Here is a 27,582-nt window from a genome sequence, read left to right as displayed (position 1 = left end):
TTGTGGACTCAGGATTCTCTTTTCTACTCAAAAAATAAAAGTTTGTGTTTCTTTCTGTCTTCTGGGGTTTTAGATTGCCCACACAGAGGCTGAGCTAGCAGTCTTTCACTCTCCCTAGGAGTACTGAGTGCGTACTTCCTTTCTTTCTTTTTCCAAACATCATCTGCCTGTCATTCTTCAGGGGTGAGGGAAGACAGGACATATCAAATGGTCATGTTTTACCAGACCTGCCATTCTTAAATTTCAGTTTATCATCCACTGAGGTAGCAATAATGACACCATCTGGCTCACATAACCAACCACTCTGTGTGAACTGAACACTATGGGGTTGCCCAGTGAGACTGAAAGTTGTTACTCCCAACAAAGCTAAATTTCCATTTGTATATTATTCATAACCAATTCCTGTGGTAGGGTGAGAGAGCGTGGGTGTAGGTTAGAATTCAGGAATGGAAACTTTGGGAACCAAGAAAGGACCATGAAAACAGGAGGTTGCCATCCTCTCTCCACACTTTCTCCATATGGAGCCAAATGTTGGTGTTGCCTCATGTCATCTTACAGGTAAAGAGAAAAACTGCATGGGCTTAGAAGTCTGCTTTATAGTTTGGTGGTAGTATTAAACTGCTTAGCTGCATACAATGTTTTTGTAATTGTTTAAATAAATACAGAGTTTTTAAAATGCTCTTCAGGAATGCTTGTAAACTTCTGTGCTTGGATTTGTCCCCATTGCTATCTTCCAGACATCCCACTCCTCGCCAGGAAAATGGCTTTTTAACAAGGAGAATACTCTGGAAATTACTTTCTGAGAGGGTCCTGGCCACAGCAGCTGCAACAAATTGCCACTGAACTTCAGTCCCAATTGTTTTTTATTGCTAAAAGGATAAGTGACCAAGTGAATACTTGTATTATAGCTTCACGACAGTTTATTAAGTATCGAATTGTAGTGTGTGATCTTGTCTAACCAGAAGATTAAGGTTTTCCTGTGGAGAAAAATTTCTCTCAGACTTTGTACCGATGCTTCGGCTGCAAGAGGGTGAGAAAGTCCTGCCAGTCCCAAACTGTTCTGTGGTTAGGCTGGCTTAGGCTTTTCATCTGCTGGGGCTGCTCAGTGATGTCAGCACAAGCAGAGCTATAACAGCATGAGGCAGCTGAGAAGTCAAGGCACCGCAGCCCATTGCATGTTGGTCCACCTCCTGCTGAGGAAACAAGGCCATGGGGGGCATTTCCTGAGCAAGAGGGTTTTGAGTAGCAGCACAGCTTCAGTATAGCTCAGATTATGCTAAGTGGGAAGCATTTTGGGCATGATTTTCCAATTAAGCAACACAGAGCCCAGGAAGGTCAATAAAGGATGGAACAAAATCTTGAGATGGTACAGGAAGCATGCTTGTGTCCTTGAGAAGGATTGGTCACCTGGAAAGGAGGTGCAGGTCTGCTTGTCCTCCCCTCAGCCTCTCTGCTCAAAGTTTGAGGATCCCTCCTTCCCCAGACATGCTGGCCTCACTGTCACTGCTGTAGCTTTGGGGCTTGGGTTTGGTTTTGTCCAATGCATTTTAAAGGATGGTGCCTTTTCTTGAGCACTATCCTCTCAAGTTATCAGTGAAGAATAGATAAGAAAATCTTTATTTCAGGCACACATGTGCACTGCAGGTGTGAAGGGAACTCTTAAACTGTTTATGAGTGCACAAAGCCTCATGAACAAAGAGGGCAGAAAAGAATGTTGTCATTTTAAGGAAAAATATGTTTTAGGGGCCTGTTAAAAAATAAAGCCAAAACAGAACAGCAAATGGGCTGCAGATTGTCTGTGTAAGAGGGATTAGCACCCTGAAAATCTCTGATAGGCTTGTGCCACAGATAGTCCCAGTCAGCCAAGATGCCATTTGACAATGGAGTGGGTATCCACTGTCAGGCTCTTGTCTTGGAGAGTTACCCACAAAATCCTCTTCGATAGGCATACACAGGTGAGTAGGATAGCACTGCCTTAACTCTGTTTTAAAGGTTTTAGATGACTAGAAGTCAACGGAGACATTGTATGAAAGGTGTGATAGTGGGGTGTGAGTTCCAGATCTGGGTGCCCTTGTCACTTTTACGCTTGGTGGGGTTGAAGTCTGTCTTACTGTTAAGGGTCAGAAGGGTCAAGGATGGCTAAAATGAGAGAAAACACATTACTTTCTTTAACAGCCATGTGAGGATATCTTAATTTGTTTGGAACAGCTTTCAGGTACACTGAGGGTAGCATCCATAATGGTGGTGACAATTCAGTATCCAAACAAAAGTGATGTAACTCACTTCCCTCCAGCAGTATTTTCCAGCAGATGCTCCAAAAAGTTTGGCTATAGACTCAAGTTCATGCTGCTAGAAATGCTACACTTCAGCTCTTTGCTCTGCAAAATATGCTGCTTTATTGCCCTTCATATCCAAGAAGTGCCACACACTTCTGCACAGAAAGCCATCTCAAAGGTTTGGCTCTGTTTACTGACATGATGAGTCTGAAATGTATTTATGTACCTAACTCCCTGAATGTTTTCAGTGGGAATTAGGTTCTCCATGCATTTAGGAATGTAGTTGTGGTCTTTTCCATGCACAAGAGAAATTCAGAGGAAGTTGTCTGTCTGAGACTCAGTGCAAAGCATGCTCAGGGACAAGGACTTCTCTTTTCCTTCATCACCTTGTCCGATTTTGATCATCAGAATAATTTGGTATAATTATTACTACAGAAAAGTTTAATCAGAATACTTTATGCAGTTCCCTCAATGATGAAATAATTATATAAAAAATCAGTTATAGGTTGTATCTAATGTAGCAGACATGGTTACACACCAGCCCTTCTCTCTGGGTTATAGTCTTCATAGTTACTTTTTTCTTAAACCAGCATATCTTTTTTTTTTTTTGTTTTTTTTTTTTTTTTTGTCCTGTAAAACTGGACATGGATGCAGAGATGTTGCAAGGAGAGCTGTAGTGCTTGTCTTTAATGAGCTTCTTCCTGACCCACCCTGCGTAAAGCAGTTGACACATCATGTGTTGTGCAGCTGGGACGGCTACCCTGGCACATATCTCTGATATGTGAACGTTTTGACTTTGGCCTTTTGGAAGCACTGGTCCCATGCTGTTCTCCAGAGTCATGTTTAAGTAATTTCCCAGATACTGTGGATATAGGGCCGGTAGGAGCAAAAGCTGCAGTGGAATTCACGAGTACAGATTTAGCTGATTCTGTGAAAACAGGTTGCGCAACACAGACTGACAGTTTCTGGATTTCATTTTCTCTCTTTCCTTGGTTTGACCTCCAGTGTTCCTTCTGTCAGCTGGTCAGTATTTGGTTCTGAAACTGTAGAGTTTGTGCATTTTGTGTGTATGTGTGAATGGTTGGGGTTTTTTTTTTGTTTCAGTTTTTTTGTGGGGTTGTTTTAATTTTGCAATGTGGCCCTTTAAATTTGCATTTTACCCCTTGATCAAAGGGCAGGCCAGTTTCTGTGAGACAGCAGCTCGGAGGACTTGAAGAGTGCCGATGTGGTGCAAGGGTGAAATCCACACTGCTGAACAGTCTGAGCAGACAAGAGCAGCCACGGACAAAGTTCATGCCCTGTCAGTGGAACAATGCACATCTCTGTCCCTGTAGTATGGGGGCTCGGCTGCTCCTGATGCTCCTGACTCTACTGGAAGTGTTGGTTCTTGTATGCTTTGACCATTTGTTAGTAAAATGGTCACTGCTTTTACTTTTGATCCCCTTCTGCCCTAAATGACCCTGTTGTTGGGAAATCAATTTAAAGAGTAGCTACTAGAGGACATTTTGTGAACATTTGATCAAAATCAAATTACGCCATCTTTGCTCTTCAAATACTTGTGCCAATGGAGCTATAGCTCAAGTAAAAAAACTTTAAAGAAACGGATATGCCAAGTTATTACCCATCCCATAACTGATTCAAATAACTGATAATTAATCAAAAATAAGCAGGATTAAACTGCCACATTTCACTATACAGGGAGGCTATGAGCAAAGCTTCACATAAACCTTTCAGGACTGATACTGTTTAATTTATTGGCAAGTGTTCTGGAAAATGGGCACAGAAAGTTTTACAAAAATTTATTCACAACAGTAAAAACTTCAGTGGGCCACAGAGTTGCAGTAAATGCCAGTATACTGACCACCTGAGAGATAAATGCCATAGGTAAAATTCCATTTCTAATAGTGTAAATCAATACAATATGGCACCATGTGATGGCAATTTGGCACATAAGTGATAACCTGTAATTTACTATCTTTCGTGATGAAGCAGCAGCAGAGAGACAAAAATTAAATAGTAAGAACATATTTTAAAAAGCCAAGTGGAATATCAGCTGAAAAAAAAAAAACAAAGCAGAGGGCATTTTTAAACTGGTTCTAATCTTGTGGTGCTGAGTAACTGTTAAAAGATATAAAAGCAGTCAGGATTAAATGGAGAAGGGATGATCATAACACCAGAACTGCTTAAACACAGGAGAAAGTAAATAGAATGCAAAGACCTAGTTTGGAAAAGGGATGCCCATGGGAGAACAGGATGGAGAGAAATAAAGTACTGAAGAGTCAGAGGTAGGTGAGTGGGGAGCAATCACTCAGTGTTTGCTGTAAAAGAAGAGCCAAGAGCAGACAGTGTGAAATTATCAGACAGCCAGGAACTACTTTTTCATGTTGTGGAGCTCATTGCCACATGACGCTGTGAGAGCCATGTGTGGGAACTGCTCCCATGGAGAGGAGACAGGCATAGAGAGGAGAGATGGCACTGGTGGGTACTGAACTCCCAGCCTCAGATGTGTCTAAGTGGCTGTTGGCTGAAACTGGGAGAATGCAACTGGGAGAAGTCCTTCTGTGCTTGCCTGTAATCTTATTCCTCTGAGTATTTGCATCTAGCTGGATGCTGGCCTGGCCACTTTTCTCTGATAGGTTATAGCAACTTTTATGTACTTATGCAGTTTTTTTCTTTACCAGTATCATAAGTAGCCCTGCTTGTTGCCTTAATTTATCAGGAAACTTAAGCATATCTGGTTCAATGTAAGCATTTGTGTTTTTTGTACTTCTGTTAGGATGTGCATATACAAATATTATACAAAAACTTAACTAATGAGCTGAACCCAATCCTTGGGTCTATGACAGTGGACACTGATTTTCTTATCCTCTCCAATGCCCATGGACATCAGTGTTAACAGTACCATGAATGCCATTGTGACTTCATTATCCACATTTTTAGTCAAAATGTTAAATAGTCCAAAGAGATTGCTGCAGCAAATGGAAAACATGACTGTAATGAAAAGGAAATGGAAAAAAGAATAAAGAGGTGAAGAAGCTTAGAACAGATTTACAAAGTATGTAGGATACACAAGCCAGAGGAGACCTTTCAAAGTTTTTTGCTAAAATTTAATCAGCTACAGAAGTAAATACTTTCCAAAAAGGGTAAGATTTTTAAGTCATTCATTAATCAGAATAAAGATTTTTGGGATTTGGGGAGGAAGGGGTGTGTGTCTTTTTGCTTTTCTTTCTAATTTCCTCAAGAATTTTGCTAATGAGTAAATCCTTCCCTTACAAATTATCATTATATACAGGGCTGAGTATCTTCAAATTTTTGAAAAGTCCAATGTTTCCCAAGTTGTTACAGTTTTGATGGAAACTACTCTGATGCCAGGGAAGTACAGGGTGGGTTGGCTCTGTCTACAAATAGATAAAAAAAGCCGAGGACAAAGAACAACTCAAGATTACAGTCAAGCTCCAATAATCTCCTGTTTTATCTTTGAAGTCAATTTGACCAGAGATTTTAGGAGCCTAAATAGAATTCACAGTGTTAAAAGTGCTGGTATGTGTATATTTGTGTGCATGTCTTTCCCTGCTTTCACCAGATCCTTCTCTGCATCAGGCAACAGTTGGAGTTCACAAAATAGTGTGTTCCCTCTGTTGTTTTCCCCTTGCAGCAGTCTCTGGTCATCATCTCTGGCTTAATGAGTATTGATAGTATTAAAAATTTTTTTTAAACCCTCCTTTGATCTTCCACCTGCAAACTCCAAAAGAGCTAAAAGCCATGGTTAACACACATGTTTAAATACTTTGGCGTTCAAACTTGGATTCCAACCATCCAGGTTCAGTAAAAAACTTGGCAGAACTGCTGCCTCTCCACTGTGCTTGACAGCAAGGTGTGATATCTTGTGACCAGTTGATTGATGTGAAGATACTTGGTGCATTTATGGCTAGTGCAGTACATGAATTTTGGTAGATGAGACCAAGTCCAGTCTGCTCCCTTCTCTAAAGCAGCTGTGGAAAGGAGCTTGCTATCCTAAACTTGTCTGTTTGTTAAAATCTCTGACACATTTTTTGCTGGTGAAAAAAAAATCCCAGCTAATGGTGTGTATTTGTTCATTCTGCTGGTTTTGTGCATATGGTGTATTAGCTGTCTGAGCAGATTGTTTTCAATGGCTGTGTGAGATAGTATTTTATAGGGCCACAAATACTGTAGTATTTTATAGTATTATATGGGGCCACAAATGCTTTGTTGGTTGGACTTCAAGCATAATACTTGGTTGGCTCAGTCATCAGTTATGCTAAATTTCTGGGGCATTGATTCCAAAAGCCTGTCAGTGTATGCCATCTGAATTTCTCCATCAGTAAAGTGTTCCTCTTTGAAAAAAAATACATGATATTTTAAGGAACTAAAAGTGCTTGGAAGATGATAACGTAGATGACCAATCCATACATTTACACAATGGGGAGTATTTTTAGAGAAGAGAAACACAGAAGAAGTTAAATGTTTAGAAGTTTAATAGGAAGTGCACAGGTTGAATATGACCCTGCTTAAGTCAGTATGCTTTTAAACAGTAGTTTTTCTAAACATACCTTGGAATAGTTTTAATATTTTAAATATGCATACCTAACATAAAAATAATCTGGTTTTTTTTCTGTTTAGTTCAATGTAAAAAAACCCATGCCATTTTCAAAATTGGTACAGATTCTAAGCAGAACCATATCATAATTTATTGCAGAAAGGAAGAATATTTGTTTTGAGAACCTACATTTGCTCTTGAATCAGCAGGTTATGCTGCATTCATTTCATATCCTTCTCAGTTTTCATGCTCTCTCATCCATCTCTTTCTGATATTATATTAAACTCTTGAGTGTATAGAAATTTAGATTCCCAGGACTCTGAGTTAGAATGGAACTCAATTCATCTGACAGACTTTGGAAACTGGGACTGTAATTCCCAGTTCATTTAGATACTTAATGATCATTCAGTCTTCTGTCTGTGTTTCTACTTGCTCACTCACTTTTTACACAGTAGGAGTCAGTCAGTCTTCAGATCAGAAGCATATGGTACCCCTCCAGCAGACAAACATTTTCCACCAACATTTTGAAGAGAATGAAAATCTAAATAAATAACCCCCAAGGCTGAAAACAGCCTATTCACCAAACAGCAATTCCACACGAAAAATAAATGTTCAGCAAAGTGATCTTTCATTTGAAAATTGGATCCAGACTCTACAAACCGAGAAGGGTGAGCAACTGTGTCGTATGTGGCGCAATGCAGTTTGTCTGCAAAGTGTGCTGCCACAAGGTACTGATGTTCTGCTTACGGGGAAAAGCAACCTGGGCAAAAGTTAAACTGTTTGTTTGTCAGCAAACTGTTAAAATCATGGTACCATGAATGTTGTCCCTCATGAATTATGAATGGTTAGTGTGTGTGGACCATCCACCAGCTAGTTCAGAATGATGCAATTCAGAACAGATTCATCTTTTAACGCTTTGTTTTGAAAAGTGTAGATTTTTGTTCTTTGAAGAAAGGTGGTAAAATCATTATGTCTGAAAGGCAAACAAAAGTTAGTCTTTTAGAAGGTCAGACACACAGTTCCATGTTTATCTTTTGCTCTAATATTGTAGTTTCTCAGTAAATTAATCATTGCTGCATTGGTTTTTTTTTTGCAAGGAATTCACTTCTTCCATGGAGCTACCTTTAGTACCAGTAGTAGTAGTATTATCTGATTGAGAATGGAGGGAGGAAAAGTACTATAAGAACTTAAGGGCCAGTTATCCTGTCAAAATGCAGTGTTATAACTCAGCTGCCTCTTCAAGCAGCAATGTGAAGTGGAAATCTAAGGGTTCTTTTCTGAAAAGAAAAATCACTGTAAGCTATCATAACTTAGAAGATTTCATTTTTCCTGAATTGCACTGATCTTTTTTCCACCTCTGCAAGTCTGTGATACTTATAAGAGCTAAATCTAGTACCTTTGTGCTTCAGGCTAAGGTGAATTTGTTCTTAAATTGATTTAGCAAGTGATCAGTAAGAAAAAGATTTTAACAAGGCAACTAAAGATTTCTACCTTTAAAATACTTACAAAATTTTAGCCAAGGACAAAATTTTAGGGGTGGTATAGTAAAGACAATATCTGTCATTTTCCGTCAGTGATAGCACATGCTAATTTGTTATTTTTTATATTATATATGACTTATATATCTGTACATATGTGCATATAGACTAAGACAATTTATCATATGTAGATTAAGCAGGAAGTTTAAAATTTACTTTCTGGGGGTTTTTGCTTATGTTTTATGTTTTTTGCTGATTTTGTGTTGTTATTAGAGCTGGTTTTGCAATCTCTAGTATCAGGAAAAGGGAAAACACTTAAAAGTACAAGAAGTATTGATAAAGACCAGTTCTTTGATTCTTTATTGATAAAGATTCAGTCTGGGAAAAATCTTTAAAGAAATTAGGTATTTTGAAAACTAAATTATTCATTATTCTAAAATGAATGATTCATTCCTACTAAATGCTCAAAGCATAGCAAATTTCCTTTTCTAAATGGTTTTGAAGGTGAGGTTGGAGTTTGGAAATAAAGTAAAATTGTTATAAAACAGGTTGCTTTAAAAATGGCATAATGTGCTTTCGTATGTATTGTTTTCCAAAGTTTAAATTTAGTCAGTTTACAAACGGGATGAGAATTATTCTATCTGTTGGAGATGAAACCTGTTCTGAGATCAGTCTGTGCACTTTTTCTGGTTCACTCATTACAAACAGTAATAATTTTGTGATTGCTTTTTGGTCAAGAGCTTTGCTGTTTATGCACATGCTAGAGAAGATTACTGTCTGGATTCAGGTTAATAGGTGTGATAAAAGAGTGGAAATGTTTACTGTGTTAAGGAAATTCAGAGAACGGCTGATTTCAGACGGATCTTTTGGTACAATTTAACATTATCCCTTACTTCAGCAACCTGATTTCAGGTGGAAAGACTAACTAAGACATTTGTAGCACAAAGCTAGCATTTCTCTGGTTAAAGAAGCATTATTGAAGCATAAACTAAAATTTTCTACTTGAAGGGACTGCTTTGACTGATTTTGGATCCCCCACCAAAAATAACCATAGTAAATAATAAATGTAAGATTGGTCTCATATAGATGTGCAAGAAATGTGAATTGTCAAGTGCAATCTGATTCCTTGGTACTACTTGTCATATTCCTGTGAAAATTAATGGGAAATTACAAATTTCTACCAACAGCAAATCTGGCCCCTATTTTTTATATAAAATAACTCTATATTCTTCTAATTTCTATAATTTTAAACCACAGTGGTGCAAAAAAAAAAAAAAAAAAAGCCTGCATTAATTCTTTCCTCTTATAAGTGTGCATCTTGGCATATCTGACATCTAGCAGTATTTAGGAATGCCAGCCAGCCTTCCATGTCTGTTTTTATAATGTTGTATGTCAGTCAAAACTGCCCTACAAATAATTGTTGTCTTTGTCCTACCCCTCAGCTTCAGAGCCATGTTTTAAAACAAGGCTATAAGAGTTGTTTTCTTGTATAGATAAATCTGTTAGCTGGTGTTTCTGTCTTGTGTTTATCATGAAAACTCGTTGGAAATCTCAGTTATATCAAATTATTTCTAAACCACTTCCTATTTGGTAAGGTAAGATGGGATTGATAAAACAAAGAAGTGTTCATTTGACGTGTGGTTTTGTGACTCACTGGGTAAAACTATTTATGCTGTGTGATTCCAGTAGGTTTTCAAACAACATCAAGGAGATATTTATTGGCACCGCTGTTTTTGTGGCACTGAGAAAAGAATAAATAAGTGTAAGGGAACAGCTGTTTGAAGTTCTTCTAGGAGAATTTAAATCCCCTATTTTCCAACAATGTGAATGAGTCTGCATTTGAATGCTAAACCAGAAAGGTTTATAGTGCATATGGTACCTATTTGAATTTTTTAAATGTCTAATTTCTGCTGTGGAAATGGAGGCCAGCTTGAGTTATTTATTGTGGGATGCAGAAGGAAATCACGACCCTTTGCAGGGACACGTTAGAATCCCTGCACCATTCAGCCAGTTTTCTCCTGTCACACCTACTTAAATTTTCAAAAAGAAGCTTTAATGTATTGAGTGTGCTCTGGATCTTACTAGTTCCGAGCACTTATGACAGCTTTCAGAGATTGCTGGTGGCTCCCAGTAGATTGTAATTCTAGAAACAGGAGCCTGATGCTAAGCATCACCACCTGTTCCCCATTATTTTCCTTCAGAAGAAAACAATGCAAGTATAAGATTACATACTAATGGAACTCATTTTCACTAAATAGGTACATTTGGTCACATGTTATTTGGTGGCCCATAAAAGAAAAAGAGGAAAATTGTATACTCTTTTCAAAAGGGAGAAGCAAATAAAACTTAAATTCAGAGTTTCCTAAGTAGGATTGCTAAACCAAATTCTTCCACGGCAGGTATACCAATATGCAATATGTAAGTACATACAGATTGCTTGTTGGAATACCTGGGTTTTCAATTTGATTTGTTGTCATATCCTAAAAGGCTTTGGACTTCATTCATCTCTTTGTAAATTCCCTTTAGAGCTAGATTTGAACCTTTTTGGCATTTGCACTGAATTCCTATTTCTGCTTTGCTTAAAACAATGCAGGTCTCATCTCTAAGCAAGGTTTCTCTACTGCCTCTCAGTAGAAAAAAATATAAGCAGATACAGCACGTTGATAATGATACTTGCAAGTTAAGTAGTTGCTTGTTGCATTCTGTTATAATTTGCAATACATCAGCGTGGTCCCATGTTACATGTCTGCTATATGGTCATGTGACATATATCTAGGTAATGAAGGAATGTTTAAAATGAACTCATCACTGCTTTTCTCGCGGGTGTTAGCATACACATGTAGGCAGTACATTTTTCAAGCATGTGTATGTCTCCCTCCCTTGGAATCCTGAACATGTCAGCATTCCTGTGGAACCTGTGATAGCCTGGCCTGGTCGGGGTACTCACCAGTCCTGCTTTTGGGTGCAGACCAGCCTCTAAATTGTATCTATATATCTGCTTCTTGGCAATTCTTGTTGCTGTTTTTCCTTTTGCTGATATCTTATTCCAAAAAAAAACCAGCTTTTTTTTTGCCTTTTTTTTTTTTTTTTTTTAAGAAGTTTTTTTCCTGCTTGTGTTGCTTGGTGATTCTTGTCTGAGAATCCATGTCAGACTGTTGGTAGCCTTTCAATAGTCTTCCTTCTTGCAAACTCTTCAGTAAAAGGTGGTGGGTTTTTTGAGATAACACGCTTCAACAAACGTGCTATTTCCTGATTTTGCAAACAAGGTTCAGCTGTTCATTGAATGGCAGCAAATTAAGGGTGATTTTACCTACTTTTTGCACCTTTGGGGGGATGAGGTGTTACTAGCAGTGTTTCTTTGCTGTGTTCATACCTGGGAGACAAACCCTTCAGTCAGTAATCCCATCAAAATTAATGGGGTCATGCGTGTGGGACACTTTGTAGCTACTAAAAGTATTTTTCCGGCATAGGTTTGGTGTCTGTATGAGGCAGCCAAAATGGAAGTACTGTCTCAGCTGTAATTACCAATGGAAAAGTCTTAGGATCAAACCTTTGATATGGTTTATTCTCTCAGATGTGTTTGTTCTGTAGTATTGGACTGGGTTCTTAACTCTGAAACGAAGGTTTTGCACAGAGGAAGCAGAAATAGATTTATGGAGTGCTCTATAGCTGCTTTTTCTGAACGAAGTACTGCTCTAATGACATATATTCAGGGACTAGGTTTGTCTGCAAATCACATTATTTAAGCTTTTAAGAACTTCATTTCAGATGTACCAAATGGATTTTAGTGGACATTGTTAGACCATGACATTACTCAGTACATAGATGAGTGAATGTGGTGTTTCTGAAAAACTGACAGGCATGGTCTTACCTTTCTGTGATCGAAACAAAGCATTTCTATGCCTCTTTTCAAAAGTGTGTTTAAGCTGCTTTAAATTAACTGAAAGTGAATGCTTCCAACCAGCAGAAAATTTACATTTCATAATTTTTCTTCTGTAATGTATTGATGACCAGCTCTTCAAATCTTTTATCATGAGCTAAGTCTGTAGTGAGTAAATCTATTTTGAAGTTCAGTGAAACCATGGGATCACTGTGAGGACTACTCACTCACATTAGGGAGAAATTACAAAATCATGGCTTTTTAGCTTTTTGAATTACCAAATAACTTTAAAACTTCATTCTGATTTTGGCTGGGAAAGCCCCTTTGTTGGCCAAACACAAAATTTCCATTTGTTTACATCAGGTTTTTTCTCCCAGAGCAGACAACAGCAGTGCTGGATTCAACATCTAAAAGCTCTCTGGCAGGATTGGTGCCTGCACCCAGCCTGGTAAACACTGTAGCTTTACTGTTCTTCATGTAACTTGCTAATAAAAGCAGTGATCTGGGAGAGTCATGAGCCGAGTTCTGCCTAATGGAGTCTCATTTAAACTGTGGCTTTCTGCTTTTCGTTTGAACTTCTCAAAAGTCTTTCTTGAGTTACACTCGATAGGAATGATAAGGGTACTACTGCACATTCCATAGCAAATCTGTAACACACAGGGTGTTTTTCCACTTAGACGTGCGTGTATTTACATGGAAGTTGGGCCTAAGACAGAGTCTTGTTTCCAGACCAGAAGTACTTTGACTTGAGGACTCTAAGATCACTAACTTTGATTTTTGGTGCATTGTAAACAACCGTGGCTTAAGCATTGGTAAAAAGCAGCTGACACTGAAAGGAAAGGAGGAAAAAAAGTCAGCAAATGTTTGTATAAATACCTGAAAGAGGTGCTGGGGAGGATTCAGGCATTTGTATTTTGCTCTTAGCATGCACACTCTACTGGCCATCACTTTATGGCCAGGGGGTCTTAGTGGTGTGACAAATTGTTTCGCTGCTGCTAATGCTGATATTTGTCAGTGCCTTCCATCTTGCTTCACTGAGTTTTATGATGAAGACATTAAACCACAGCAGAGGAGTAGGTCAGTGATTGCAAGGGGGTGTGTGTAGATCACCTTTGTCCTCTGTTTAAAGAAAAATGGACTAATTGCACTAGGATGAGCTTCTTCCTGTTTTTTTCCAGGTCTCATGATCAAGCATGGTAAGTCGTGTTAATACAAGATAAGGAAAAATAAGAAAATATTTGGAAAGGGATGTTTTGAAGCAGAATTATTATGTTCTCTCCAAATGTGTTAGAAAAAACATCAAAATAGCAATGTAGTTGTATTTTATGTTCAAGGAATATTCTGAAGTATACACAGGCCTAACTGATAGACAGTACACTTATGACATATTTCTGAGGTACTACTCAGTATCCATGCTCATGCTCTTTCACACAGTCCACCTGTAGGCTTCAGCCTGATTGCATTGGTTTAACTGAGGAAAAAAATCTCTTTTATTGAATAAACCCAGATAAATACACTTACATTAGATTAAATCTTTGAAAGTACACCATGTGCTATCTAGGGCTTGAGCTAAGTACTGAGTAATTAACACACCCTATTGTTGCAGGTCAAGATAGCCTGACACCCTCAAACCAAGAATTTTGACTGATCCTTTATTTATACTGACAAAGTTTATCCCTCTAAAATATATTATCTCTTGGCTGTTAACCCTTTAAGATAAGCACTGACTTGCCTTTGGGCTAAGTCCTGAAGTGACATGCTTAAGTGAGGTTCTTTTGATTAAAATGAGAATAGTGCACCAAAATGACCAGTTATGGGTTTTCAGGCAGAAAGTAGCACAAGGCTGTACCCCAGTGCCTCAGTTTAGAGAGATTCTCTGAGTAGGCAAATTGCTGAATGCTCCTACCTCATATGAGCCTTTGAGCTGGTTTCAAGGAAAATCCACCAGATTTAGGAAAAACTCTTAATTCTTAAGCAGTGGTACTTCGTTGCTTTGTGGGCTGATTTTCCTACTTGGGAGAAACTTCTTAGGACGATAGAAATTGTACCCGTTTGGAAAATGAGTGGTCTGTGGAAAAGGGGTAATTTTCTGTTTTGGTTTGGGGTTTTTTTTTCCCCTGTGATTTTTCACAAAATATGCAAACACTCAGGTGAATTTAGTCACTTGGCTATGCCAAGAACTGCCTAGTGGGTTTTGCAGCTCTTCCAGCAGAGCAGGTGTGCAACCATAACTGATGTAAGAGTTGGTTCAGTGCAGGTGGAGAGAGATCCTCAGGGCCAATTCCTCATCAGAGCTAAAGAGATGGCCCAAAGGGAAGTGTGCTGTCTCGTTGTTTTAGTTCCAATGTATTCTGAGCAATCCTATCTCCTGGAGATTTAGAAGAGCAGGAAACTGAAAGGGAATTGCTTGACTTGGGAAATACCCTTCTCATGACTAAGGAAAACCACCTAGAGTTCATTACTTTTCTGTGATGAAGTACTTTTAATTCATGTCAGCCTGGTCTGTTTTTCTGCCTCCTTGTCATGCATATGGGAAAATAATCTGTTGCCCAATAGGTGAATCACACTTTGTGTACAGTAAACTATTACAAATGTACATATATTGTCAGAAATATAAATATGTAAATAACATCAAGGATCCGAATAACATCACTACTGCTAGTTGAACTTCCCAAGACTCATAAATAGTTTTATCTTTCTAACTATTTTTTTTTCCTGGAGTGTCATGTGAAGTATATATCTCCACATCTCCCATATCTTCCAGCAAACACAACACTGTAGCAAAAAGTAAGGAAGGAGATCTTCTTTTGTCATAATTACATAGCCATGGTCAATGTTTGATTTCAGCATGAAATTTAAGGACAACTCTGCACATAGCCATGCTCTAAAAGATTTTTGCCAGTTGTTCAATAGCTGAGTTTATCTGTAAAATGTGCTTTTAAAAATCAAGTTATTTCTCTAAAATATGCTTCCATGGGTATCATTCAAAAGTAGGATACATTTTTTCCCACTTGGCTGGTAAATGTGGCCATCTTGATTTGTGTTTGTGTCTCTCTGTAAAGGAGATAATTGTTACAGTCACTATCGCTTATATTTAGCACATCTGAAAGGAAGGGTACAAATTCAGAAAAAAAAGAGATTATCATAGAGTTAAGTGAATTATTTCTGTTCTGTGTACTTCTTATGTGGCCTTGGCACAGCAAGACATTTATACTCCACTATCTTGGGTCCAGCTGCTTAAAGAAAATAAGAAAGAAAAAGGAAAAGTCAGACAAAACCAATTAAGTAAAACACTTGAAATCTTTTCTGCCCTGGTTGGTTTTGCTGTGTAGGCTACCTAGCAGGTAAAGAACTGATCATGTCCAATTTTAAGAAAGCACAGCACCTAGAGACTGCCTCTGGGCGAGATTACAATGCCAACAGGAGGAGGCCAGATACAGGATGACTCTATGTTTGCAATTCAGGGCATAAAAATGTGGAAAATGCCTGCTAACGAAGCGTGCAGTACCCTGGGGAATGCAGCTCATGCAGAATAGAAGTTGTCAAGAAGGTGGTGCAATATTACCATGGTTCCTGCTTCTTTGCCTTTCCTAACAAGAATCAGATATACACGGAAGTTTTCGCTACAATAAAGTTGTAAGAACTAAAAAGTAGTATCAGGTTGCTGCATCTGGCTTAGCTTTAGAAGTGGAAATATAGTAATGGGATAAATGAAAGGGCCACCCACTATAAAGTGTGGGTGACCAGTATAAGGAAAAAAGCACCCCCCCTTTAATGCTTATTTATTCCAAAGGCTGTTACAAAGAAATTGCTCTCAGTCTGATGTAGTGCCAAACACGGGGATTAAACTTTTTAATGACTTTTTGTTGACCAACATCCAAGACATCTAGGAACAAAAGAGATTCTGCAACTCCACATAAAGAATATTATTTTCAGACAAGAACAGAGTGCTTGAAAACATAAGTTCTGAAGATAGGATAAAAGGTAGCAGGGAAGAGGATAAATGCATGTCTCAGCAGCAGAACAGTTTATTTTGAGGGTGGGGAACAGATTTAGAGCTAATTCCATGGTAAATGCCAGAATTCTAGGTAATTGCTTGCTGACAATGACTAGAATAGGACAATTTCCCTTTTGGCTGGATTCAGAAATTGTGTAGGATTATTCTTCTTTCTTTCTTTCCTTACTCTTTTTTCTTTAGATTAGGTTTCTCCTAGATTAGGTGGGGTTTTTTTCCCTACAAATTAGATATTTTCTGAAATCCTACTGTTCTGTCTCTTTTGTGTTATGGTCCCTAGCACTGAAGGAAGTCTTGCTTGAAAATGGAAAGGGGCCCATAAGATTGAGAAGAGGGTGTAGTCGGAGCGCAGTGTCTGGAATGAAAGATGGTCCCCCAGTGACTATTGCAGACTGAAACTAAGAGCAGTCTCTACTAACTTAGGGGCTGCAGACATAAATGCAGTCTGAAGCCACCCTGTTCTTGCCTCCTGGACTGCATGTGCTCTCTCTCTCTTCTGAGAATTGGGGTCTGGGTTTGTTTGAATTAATAGTGAAGTCATTACACTATGTAAATATGCTAGTCTTCATCTGGTTTTACTCACAAGCTATTCTTGCCTTGCTGTGCTGTTCCTGTTTTCTTGTTTGTGCAAAATTAACCAGGAGCATTTTAAAAGAAAAGGGGGGAAAAGGGTGAATAGTGTTGAAACCTTGATTGCCACGTTATTTACCACAAGCTGAAGTTTGGTAGGCAGTTCCAACTTAATCATATAATAAGAGTACAATTGCATTTTTAATGGAGCTTTTAGGAATCCTTTCCCTTTGTCATCTTTGGCCTTCTTTGAGTAAACTGTGATAATTTGTCTTAATAGCCTGGTATTACCATTTTTCATTTTACTCTTCCTGAGGAGTCAGCTGAGCAGCAGTATGAGTCTAAGCACTTCACAGCGTTTGCCTGTGCCCTCAGGGGGCTGTGACCAAGTGTTTTCCCAGGACAGCTGGTTTTCTTCAGGTAGTCCCACTGCATAGGCACTGCTGGCTCCTCATCCAAGCACAACTGCTCCTAGAATGAGTCAGGATGAGGAGCTACACTCTCATAATGTAGTTCTTCCTGTTGCTATGAAAAGGAAGGCGCCAAGCTACATTATTGACTTGTCCTGTTTCTCAGTCTCACTCGTGCAGTCCAATTGTAAAAACTGAAGAAATACTAACTTTTTTTTGTTTCTTTTTCCTCAAAACTCGTGGACTTCTGTGGCAGTGCCTCTGAATCATCTGTGGTACAAGAGATTGGAAAGTGGGAGCTGGTGCAGGTACCCCAGAGTTGGTTGGTTGTTCTGACATTAAAGCTGGACTGATGGAATTTTGATGTCTGATTTCAATTCTCTGCAGGTGCTTTAGCATTCCCAGTTCCCCCTGCAATGGAGCAGTCACAGCCATCATGTTGCAGAGGGGCTCACGTAGAACAGGAAAAGAGGGAAGGTCTTTGGAATATTGGGTGACAGTGGTGGTTTCTGACACATAGAGAAAGAGCTGGGGGTTGGAAGAGGCGTATGAGTGTTCCCACACAGATGACCATCAGGGAAGGAGACAAGAATGCTGACATTCAGTAATGATGTTAGATTGTGGTCAGCAGTCTGCTGAGGTGGAGACTGCAGTTCATCCTTCTCAGACATATGGCATCTGGCTGTCTCTCCAGCTGCCACAAACTCATGTTTTCAGGGCTGTCCTTTTAAATATGAGAAGCAGAGAAAGCGCATTTTGAAAAATGGTGTCTTAAATGCAAAGTGTATTCTGTAAGGAATACCAAAGAGTCATTTCCAGGGTGAGGATTGCAGATGCTGCACAAATGTTTATAACCTGAAAGCATTCTCTCTCCAGGCAGTGTAGCAGACAAAGGAGAGTTTTTGCACTGCCTTCAATAAGATAGGTTTTCCCCCTCGTTTTTCTAGAATTTGTGAATGTTTACTCGCTTAGTAGGAATATTACAGAAGGTAAAGCTGTCATCTCATTTTTCTTGCTCTGTATACATGCTTGCAGAGATGGCTCCCAGTAAAAGCTCCACCTTGACAGTGTGCCATGGTTTGTAGATGTTCAAACCCAGGTGTTAAGCAGTAAATTGCTGCCAGTTTCCAGCAGTGTTATTCTACACCCAACCACATCATCTGAGTATTTCCCTCTGTTTTAATGCCTGGTACTTTAGGAGCCATAGGGTCTGCTAGCTGTTTTCATCTGGATAGTATTCTTAGTATTCCAACTGCGCATCCACTGCAGTAAACATGTTGATCAAAAAGCCAGAAGACTCTCATGCTGAAATGGGTGAAAAATAGCCAGAGACAAAACTAAAAGGAAAAACCTTCAGAAAAGGAGTGGGGAAAAGGAAGATATAAAAGGGCAAGAACAATCTGCTGAAAAGACTGGACATAGAACAAAGCATGTCTTAACAAACCTTCATTCTTTGAGCAGCCTTTGGTGGTGCATTTGAAAATTACATAAAATCAAGACTCGGAGCTTTCCTATCATATTGATTTAGAACTACACTGTTGGCTTCAAAGATTACCTAACATTGTTTTGATGCTCTGTTGTGATGCTGCTGCTGGTAGTTCACCAAACAATATAAATCAGACACATTGAGACAGAGCCTGCAAGATTTAGGGTCAAGCTGAATGTTCCCCAAATTTTTGTACCTTCTTTAATTGTCTCTTCTGTGAGGTCCCACTTCTACAGAGCAGGAAGCCACCTTCAAAATCAAGCAGAGTGGGTGGCTTGTGATCTCTCCAAATGTGGAGGAGGGAACACTGCTATGAAATACCGTCGTCACAATACCAGGTAGACAGGGTATAAACCTGAGCACCTCTGGATGTACACTGTGCATGGCGCAGGAAACATAGTTTGCTTCCTTTGAGAGGACAGGATTCAGCAGAGTGATGCCAATATGGTCCTAAGGGTGATAATTTGTCTTAAAGATGGAATAGAATAGGAAAACTCATAGCTGTGCTCCCTCAGGGACAATAATGTATATGCTGTGTTCTGGAGCAAGTTTGATGCTGTTCTGTGATAGACAATGTACATCTATGCATATTTTGGTCATACTGTGCTGCCCTTTAAGTTATTTGGAAATGTAACTCATTTCTGGTTTTACCTAATTTTACCGAGGTCAGCTTCCATCTCCTTCACAGTCATTATTTAAAAAATTATAGAAGTATGATGAAGAATTGAAGGTGAATTAAGTTCAATAAAATTTTAAGGTTGATTATTCTAAGTGTGTTAAACATTTGGGTTTATACTTTCATGACACATGTAAAATGCACTAAATTAAGGCAGGTTTAACTGAGATAATAGTATCCTCCCAGAAATTTTGCAGATCTGCTTGCATTCTTTCGGATTACCTTCCTCCATGTGTCTTTCCGAAGCCAAGGCCAGCTTTAAACAGACACTACCTTCTCCCAGTAGGACACAAAAGGCAGGTAATTCTGTAAGAGAAGGTATAAGCTGTAGAATAGGTTGGAGTGGTTGGAGTGATCTAGATAGTCTAGACCTAAAATGCTTGTTGAAATTCATTATGTGGGCTGCGAGACGCATAGGGTCACATGTGAGTGAGATATCATTCAGGAAAATTTTCGGAGGTTTTTTCCTGTCTGCACTGGGAGAATCAGCACTAACACTGACTAGTGCTGTGTGAAATAGGGCAGCACAGCTCCCCTGTTTATTTGGAGGCGTTTGGCTCTCTTTCCACCAGATGCAGCTACACGCTCCCCCTGAGCACAGCTCCCTGCACAACTGCCTAGTGCTTGCAGAACAGGATGTTGTTTTCCATGGCATTATTGTTTGGACAAGAAAAACTTACGAGAGGACCCCTGTGAGTCTTGCCTCAGTTGGTTCAGAGGGACCTCAGTGAGATTTGTTTTCTGGTTGTTAAGATCTGAGTTTTCTTTGGCTCTAGCAAATCATGAGAGCTGGACTACTGCAGGTCGTAGAAATGTTCTTTCCCCGGTGGTCTAGCAGTGAATTGAGAATTCCTTTGAAAAATGAATATTTATTGTTTAATAATGCAGGCTTCTGGGACCATTATCCACACAGTTTGAAGGAGTGATCTTTGGAAGCTGCAGTATATGTATCCATGATGTAGCACTCTGTGAATCAGACTTCATGTAACAGCAGCGTTGTGTTAAATTGAAGAGTTAAAAATAAATTATCTCTAGAAGAAAGTGCTTGTACTGAATCTAGAGGCTGAATATGGCACTTTTCTCTTTAGATCTGTCCGAGAAATGGGTCAGAGTTATATTATTTTAACAAGAACAAGGTTTGGTGAGAAAAATTGAATCATTAAGCTTGCTATGGCAACTGAAAGAAGTAAAACTGTTTCATTGCAACTACTGTTAAGTTTTTTTTTTAGGAAGGATCTGTGCCACAGCAGTCACGGAGAGTTGAGAGTTTCTGGTTTCTCAGTCTGAGACAGGATCCACGTCTGGAGCTGTCTGAGAGCACAGCATGATTTCCTCTGTGGGATAAATTAAACATGGCTTTGTGCTTGCACACAGTGAGATCCCTCACTATCATCTATGCCTATGCTGAGCTAAGAATAGAAAAAAGCAAGATCAGCAGTGCTGTGGGAAAAATACATCACTCCAGATGGCTGCTGATAAATGCTTTTCTTGTTTGGGATTAATAATGAAATAGTAAATAATGGTAATTTCTCATCCACATCTTCACCTACATTCTGCTTAGCAGCTAGGAGATAGGCTGAGGTCTGTCAAAGGTGGATTTTTCTGGATACACCTGTGAAGCTATCAGTAAGTAGTTTAGTTGCCTTGCAGGGAAAAAGACAATCCACAAAGAGCTGGGAGTTTGCTTTGTTTGTTAGTTATTAAAAGGTTTTGAATTCTCCTCTTACCCCCTCCATTCTGCTTTATCACATTCATGTGGTGCTGAATAAAGAGCTGTTATTTCCATTGTTACTAAGGTTTGTATCCTGTGAGATCATGTTAGGATTTCTCTCAGACTTCTGAGAGAATCTTCACTCTGTCTCCAAAGAGGCGAGTGGGACGAATCCCACATCTGATGTACTCATTTAGCTCTACAGGCCACATGTTGCATACAACTGTCCCACCAATGTTGATCTGTTAAAAGCCAAAACAAATTTGAGACCCAGCTCAGAATCAGGCCCAACTGGGGAGCCAAACAATGACTTGCATTCTTTGTAGTTAGTCTTGACAGCAGGCTACTTGGTTAAAGCATATGTTTGCATTTCCTAATTTATTGGCAGGCTTTTAATTTGGATTACTAATTCTTCAGAGAAAGAGAAAAGAAAAAGAAAACATGGCACCCCTGTGGCTATTTCATATGTTTGCTCCATGGGGATCAAGTCCTTGCTCTGAAAGATAGTTCTGTCCTGTCCAAAGCAGGATGGAAAGGAGAGACTCTCACCATGACTGAGCCAGTTGGTTGCTTCATTGTGCCTGATGGCTTTGGAATATTAAGCAATATGCCCAAGACTAAAGGCAAAGAAGCTCTTTTGTTCATCTCTCAAGTGGAGGTTGGAAACTCTGTCCTCTTGCCTATAGTTAGGACAGTTTTGATCATCTAGCCAGCATATTGGCTACAGAGAGGTCAGCTTCCACCTCCTTCACAGTCATTATTTTAAAATATACAGAAGTATGATTAATTGAAATAAAGCAAATTACTTTTTCCCCCCCCTTAAGTAACAAGTGAGTAATAAACTGATTTGCAGTACCAATTCATTTGTGGCAAGCTGTCTCACAGACATTGTATGAATATAAAAGATTGGGTAGATGTGGTATAGAAGAGATTTTGACAGCAGAAGATGATGTCTGTAGTATGTAGTAGCACAGTCTAGTGGCACAGGTAGTTGCACAGGATATTAATAAATAGGGATAGTATGTACAAGACTGAGTAAGAGCCTAAATTCATTTTCTGACATATGGGTACCTAGGGAGCAAGGCCATTCCTGGATTAATGTAGTGTCCATTTCCTTGAGTCCCTTGTCTCACCTTTGCAATATAGCTACTGCCTCTTTGCCAAGTGAGAGGGGATGATGAAGGACTGACCTGGTAGCTCTGGAGAGCTCTCACTTCCTGGCTGTACAACTGGTTGTAGCTTTTCTCCTCTTCTTCTGCTCAGTCCCCACTATGGACAGGGGATGATTGTATGGACCAAAGCTGGCAGAGTATGCAGAACAGTAAGTGCAGTGGTGCCGTCATTTCTGTGGTACATGAAACTTCATCTGTCTTGCTGAGTGCTGCTTGGCATCCACAGTGAAAGGCTAATGGACAACCTCCATGCTGTTTCTTCTGCTGGGAGGGGTAGTAGCCATGATTTTCTGCCAGGACTGACTCTGCACTTGGATTTTATGATGTGTTTTAAAAAACAGTTAATTGCTTCTGGGGGAATCACTGTATCTGATATCTGTTCCATCAGAACACCTATTTGGGCACAGCTCCTCTCAGAGCTGAAGGTGGGTCTGAAGCCAGCAGTGTCTCAACTGCTTGTGCTGGATGAGTGATAACACAGTCTAGGTAAAAATGCCAGTGGCTCTTCCTGCCTTTCACTGACTTGATTAGCTAGTACAGTGTGCACTACTTCAGCATAAAAACAAATGAGACATCCTGATACAAGCAGATGAGAGCTTGGTGACTAAGACACTGGCTGGCAATATTGTCTTCAAATATTTGCTGGAGGCCATGCTGAAATTCAAGACCTTATCTCCCAAAGCTCAATAAAGTATGTTTGCCATCAGTCTTCTCACCCTTCAGCACATTACAGTGTCTGTCTTACTGTCCCCCTGGAGTGCTTCTCCATTGCTTTTTATAGTGCCAGACAGAGAGACTCAAACTGTTTGACTTCTCAGCACAACAGTCTCACCCTTTAATATTGCTATAGCTTGCAGTGAAACTCTGTGGTGCCTATAAAATATGTGTGATGGCAAATGACTCCAGCAAAAATATCAAAAAGTGTCCTTCCACTGAGAAGAGGGGCTAAGAGCTCCTCTGTCAAAAGGGAAAGACAAAGGTAAGCATAAACCTCACTGCTGCATGATTCTCAAATAATGAGAATGACATTATCCACTTAACCACAAAATGTAGGCAGTCAGTTCCTTACACAGCCTTCCTGGGAAGTTAATATAAAAAGGAAGATCTCAGTGCTTGGAACGACTTGTTCAAATATAAAAAATCCCCAACTTTTGTCCTCTATCCTCTGCATAATTTTCCTTGAGTATTTATATCATGCATTCATGAAATTTTGAATATAAATTCAGAAGGGAAGGAATATTCTCTCTCTCCAAGAGAAAAGTTTAACATCTCTGTGTTGTTGGGACCTGACTGGTAAAGGTTAGTCTTGGTGTACTGATGCAGGTGACATTTTGGCACAGCACAAGCAACACCTATTTCAAGATCTATCCTGAATCCTCTGACATTGCAAAAATCCCTTTACTGTACAGTTTTGGACAAATATCAACAGTATATTTTATGCAAGGATGCAAAACTAATTGGAATGGCTGAGGAAAAACCATGTCAGTAAACAATACTCTTAATCAGTCAACAGTTTCTGAAAATGTGACTCATTATCACAGGCACATCTAGTTCATGTCATGCTACGGGTGACTTGATTGCCTGTAAGTGGGATAAAAAAATAAGATTGTTTAAATGCAGCTTCAGGGAGTGCTACATATTTTATCTCAGTTTCATCTGGTTTCCCATGCTATCAAAGCCATGTTTAGTGGATGGAGATTTACAACCAGAAAATGATACGTGTGGCTGAAGAATGTGAAGGAATGATGTGCCTTATAGAATTAGTTATCATTGCTGGGGAAGTAGAGCTGGTTTACAGCTTGCTTCTTCCCTCTCCATCTGGGACTGATCTGTGTCTTTGTGTTGTGTATAGGAAATGTTCTCTACAATTCTCTGAACGTAAAGACTCTGTTCCAGGCACTGTGGTGCAGGAGATTTTGGAAACCTTGACTTATACATAGTTAACCTGCACATTTTTACAAGTATGTTTTATTTACCCTGTATTTTAAAGAAGTATACCTAGATTGACTCAACTGACAACAAAGGAATAATTATGGATGCATTTCCCTCCTGCTAGCCAAGGCTAAGTACACAATATGGTATTTTATGTTTCTGTTTCTATAATGAACGCTACACAGCAATAGGAATTACTCTGCTGAGAGCAGGAATTATGTCTATTCTAATGAATGTCTAGTGACTAGGAAACAGACACAAAGCTATATAGGCATTTTTGTTTCAAGGTCCTGTGATTGATAGCCAGGCTGTAAATGGATAGTGATTTTGGAAGATCAAAATAGTTGGTGGCAGCAGGCATTTGCAAGAGGGTTTCTTGTATGGCTGGCTGGTAGCTGGTCTTTTGAGTGGAGCTGTTAGTTATTATCTAAGCTACATGTAACAGACTTATTTTTTGATGTGCTGCAGTCATGTGTCTTAGGTAGGTCAGTTTTGGCTTATTGTAATTCAGAAGTATCATTTTTATTTAGGAAATGGCTCTAGATTGGGAAGAAAGGCTGGGTTCTGTTGATTTTCCTAGCAAGTTTTGAATTTGTCTTTTGTTACTTTCCCCATTCTCAAGGACAGAGCGTAGAGCTGACAATTAGATGCATATCTTAAAATATCTTTTCCATGTCACTCAGCTTAAAAGCCAAAACTAAAACAATCACTAGATATGGTATGCGAGAGCACTCATTAGCACCATTCAGGATCAGGGAACTCTTTTTTTTTTTTAAGAAGCTATTTGGGGAACCAAAATAAAACTGCAAGTAGGCTTCTTGCTGACAAGTTGCAGGTGTATGCCACATGCCCATAGTGGAAAAAAGATGTGGTTATGAAGGTCTTGATGACAGACAAGGGTCTAAAATGCCTTCATCTCCAGGTTTTAACCAGTCCATCTGTTTTTTATTTGCATTTCCTCTAGCTAGCAGAGTTAGTATTTTCCAAACTCAGAATAACCATGCACAAGTCTATATAAAATGGCTTTTTTTTTTTTTTGCATTGTAAGATCCATAGGTTAATAAGGTATAATTTAAATAAGGAAAATCATACTTTTATGGTAGCTATATAATAAATTTTAAGTCAGTTTTATTTATTAGTATTGGAAGAATGTGGGAAAGTAGTGATGGGATTGAGGAAAGAGCGCTTTAGCTCCACTTTGCTAGAATAAGTGGAATCTGCTTATGCCTTAAGAGTACCAAAAAGGTATTTCTATTTGTCTGTTATTGGTACTTCTAGCTTAAAAGATCTGGCCTTCTTTGATTTCATCCTCTTGAGGAAATGTCCATTCTTAAGGCTGAAAGACTTCCACATAGTTCAGATTACTCCATACAGCTGCACCCTGGAAAAATTCTCAAAGGCACATATTCAGAGGGCAGAAGTGATGAGGCAACAGCACTTGGGAAATATGCAGCCAGCACTTCCGGTCTGTAAAGTAAATTTTGACAAACAGCTCATGAAGTCACATGAGAAATGGCATAGTTTCCCCTCCTATTATGGACATGAGAGAAATTTGTTAGGTTTTCTTGGAAGATCTCTTGTTTCTTATGTGATTCTCAACAGAATTGCATGAAGATAGATAAACAAGAGTTTCTCCATCTAAAGAAACAACTTTCAAAGTGAAGTCTCGCAGACCTTGAAGTTTTTATTTTCTGAGAGAAATATAAATCTTGATTTCAAAAATGGTTACAGAAAAGTAATCATTTTACACTGGAAATTAGTCAGTTGAGCATTTTTTTTGGGGGGGTGGTGAACAATTAATTGCAAAATTGTTTTGAAAAGCAATAGTTTTATTTATTTGAAATATTGGAGAAAATTAGTTGAGGAAATGCAAACATAATTTTCCAGGAAGTGCACAAAATTTATTGTCATCTTTTTTTTTATTTAAACAAATTCTTCAAGAATAATTTTGAGGAACGGAAAAAAAAATCTGTAATTAATTTTACAGGCAGTAAAACTAGATTCAAACAGATAGCATAGTTGTAGCTGTGTGGGAGTCAGCAGAAAGCATCCTGGAATGTGGCAGTGTGTGTTACTATGTCTCTTTCAAGAATCCTCTCTTTTCCTTTTGTAGGAACAGAGTTTTCTTTATCTTTAAGGGAGAATGCAGTGCTTTTGCTTTTTCCCCCCTCTTTTTAAAGTCTCTTTTCCTTTGAGGTAATGCTGGCTTTGATGAACAGAGAAGAATTGTATAGCCATGTATCTGCTTGCAGGGAATTGTATGTGCAAGATATTTTGTGCTCTGTAATACGTCCCATGCTGCATGCCACGGGGTGTTGTTTAGCAGGTGGCAAGTATAAGGAGTATACTGAGACCAGAAGTGAATGCAAGGTTATCAAACTGAAATGCTGACCAGTGACATTTGCTCACTTCCAAGGAGTCCCACTGGTGTGGGCCAGGGATGAGTGGTGCAGTTACAGACCTTTGAATGAGTGTGATGCAGATACTCATGGTGACAACACTGAGCTTACTGAAAATAAACCAGTGTGTTTGACAGCTGCCAAAGGAAGAATGCCTCCACAGAGCTTAAAATGAAATGTTACCTTTTGGAGGGTGTATTTCAGTATTGTAACTGGCTTTCATGGCTCTGTTGATTGTTCATTGTGGAGTTTTAAGCTCTTGCCTATGAATCAGATCCCTGAATCCACAAAAATATGAATTCTCTTGTGCTCACATACATTTGAAGTAAGGAAAGATGAAACCATGAGCAAGCAGGTTCTGTCTCTTATTCTTTAAGCAATGACCAGCAGTTGTGTGAGCTTAATTATTGCTGTGTGTCTGCAGTGGAGCACCTCTAGCTGCATCTCCTAGCCCCGTGAATTGTTACCTCAGCTATTGTTTTATTTTGGAGGTTTCAGTGGTAGTTTGTTTTCTTGTTTTTTGTTTGTTTGCTTGTTTTGTCTTTTTTTTTTGTTTTGTTTTTTTTTTTTTTGTTTTTTTGTTTTTTTTTGTTTTGTTTTTGTTTTTGAACAGGCTGCATCCATTTCTTGTGCAAAGGAGTGCCTCACTGCAAACCTTTCTCTTCCCCACCAGGCCTATCCCTGCACTAACGACAAGGAGTGCGAAGTTGGGCGGTACTGCCACAGCCCCCACCAAGCCACGTCTGCCTGCATGATGTGCCGGAGGAAGAAGAAGCGCTGCCACCGGGACGGGATGTGCTGCCCCGGGAACCGCTGCAACAACGGTACGGGGCTTTTCAGCAGAAAATCAGACTCCTCCACATCATCTGTTTCTAGGAGTGCTCCCAGCAACAGTATTTTTTTCCTGGGTGATAGCTCTTCTTTTCCTAAGCCAAGAAAACTTAATTGTCTACTTCATTCCGCTCTGCCTAATTTTCCTTAATAGTGTTTCTGTGTTTAGGGCTCAGGTGCTACCAGTC

General features: G+C 39.2%; 1 protein-coding gene across 1 annotated transcript in view; it reads left to right on the top strand.

Annotated features, from left to right (window-relative positions):
- DKK2 (dickkopf WNT signaling pathway inhibitor 2) overlaps positions 1-27,582 on the top strand; it is a 40,654-nt gene that overhangs the window by 7,507 nt on the left and 5,565 nt on the right. Inside the window, exon 2 of the mRNA XM_041480142.1 lies at positions 27,237-27,387. Within this exon, the coding sequence (XP_041336076.1) occupies positions 27,237-27,387 (151 nt within the window). The remainder of the gene's footprint in view (positions 1-27,236; positions 27,388-27,582) is intronic.

This window comes from Pyrgilauda ruficollis, unplaced genomic scaffold, assembly GCF_017590135.1.
Source record: "Pyrgilauda ruficollis isolate IOZ18807 unplaced genomic scaffold, ASM1759013v1 scaffold5, whole genome shotgun sequence".
Classification (NCBI taxonomy): Eukaryota; Metazoa; Chordata; class Aves; order Passeriformes; family Passeridae; genus Pyrgilauda; species Pyrgilauda ruficollis.
Note: the sequence above shows the minus strand (reverse complement) of the source record. Positions and strands in the feature narration are given on the sequence as shown.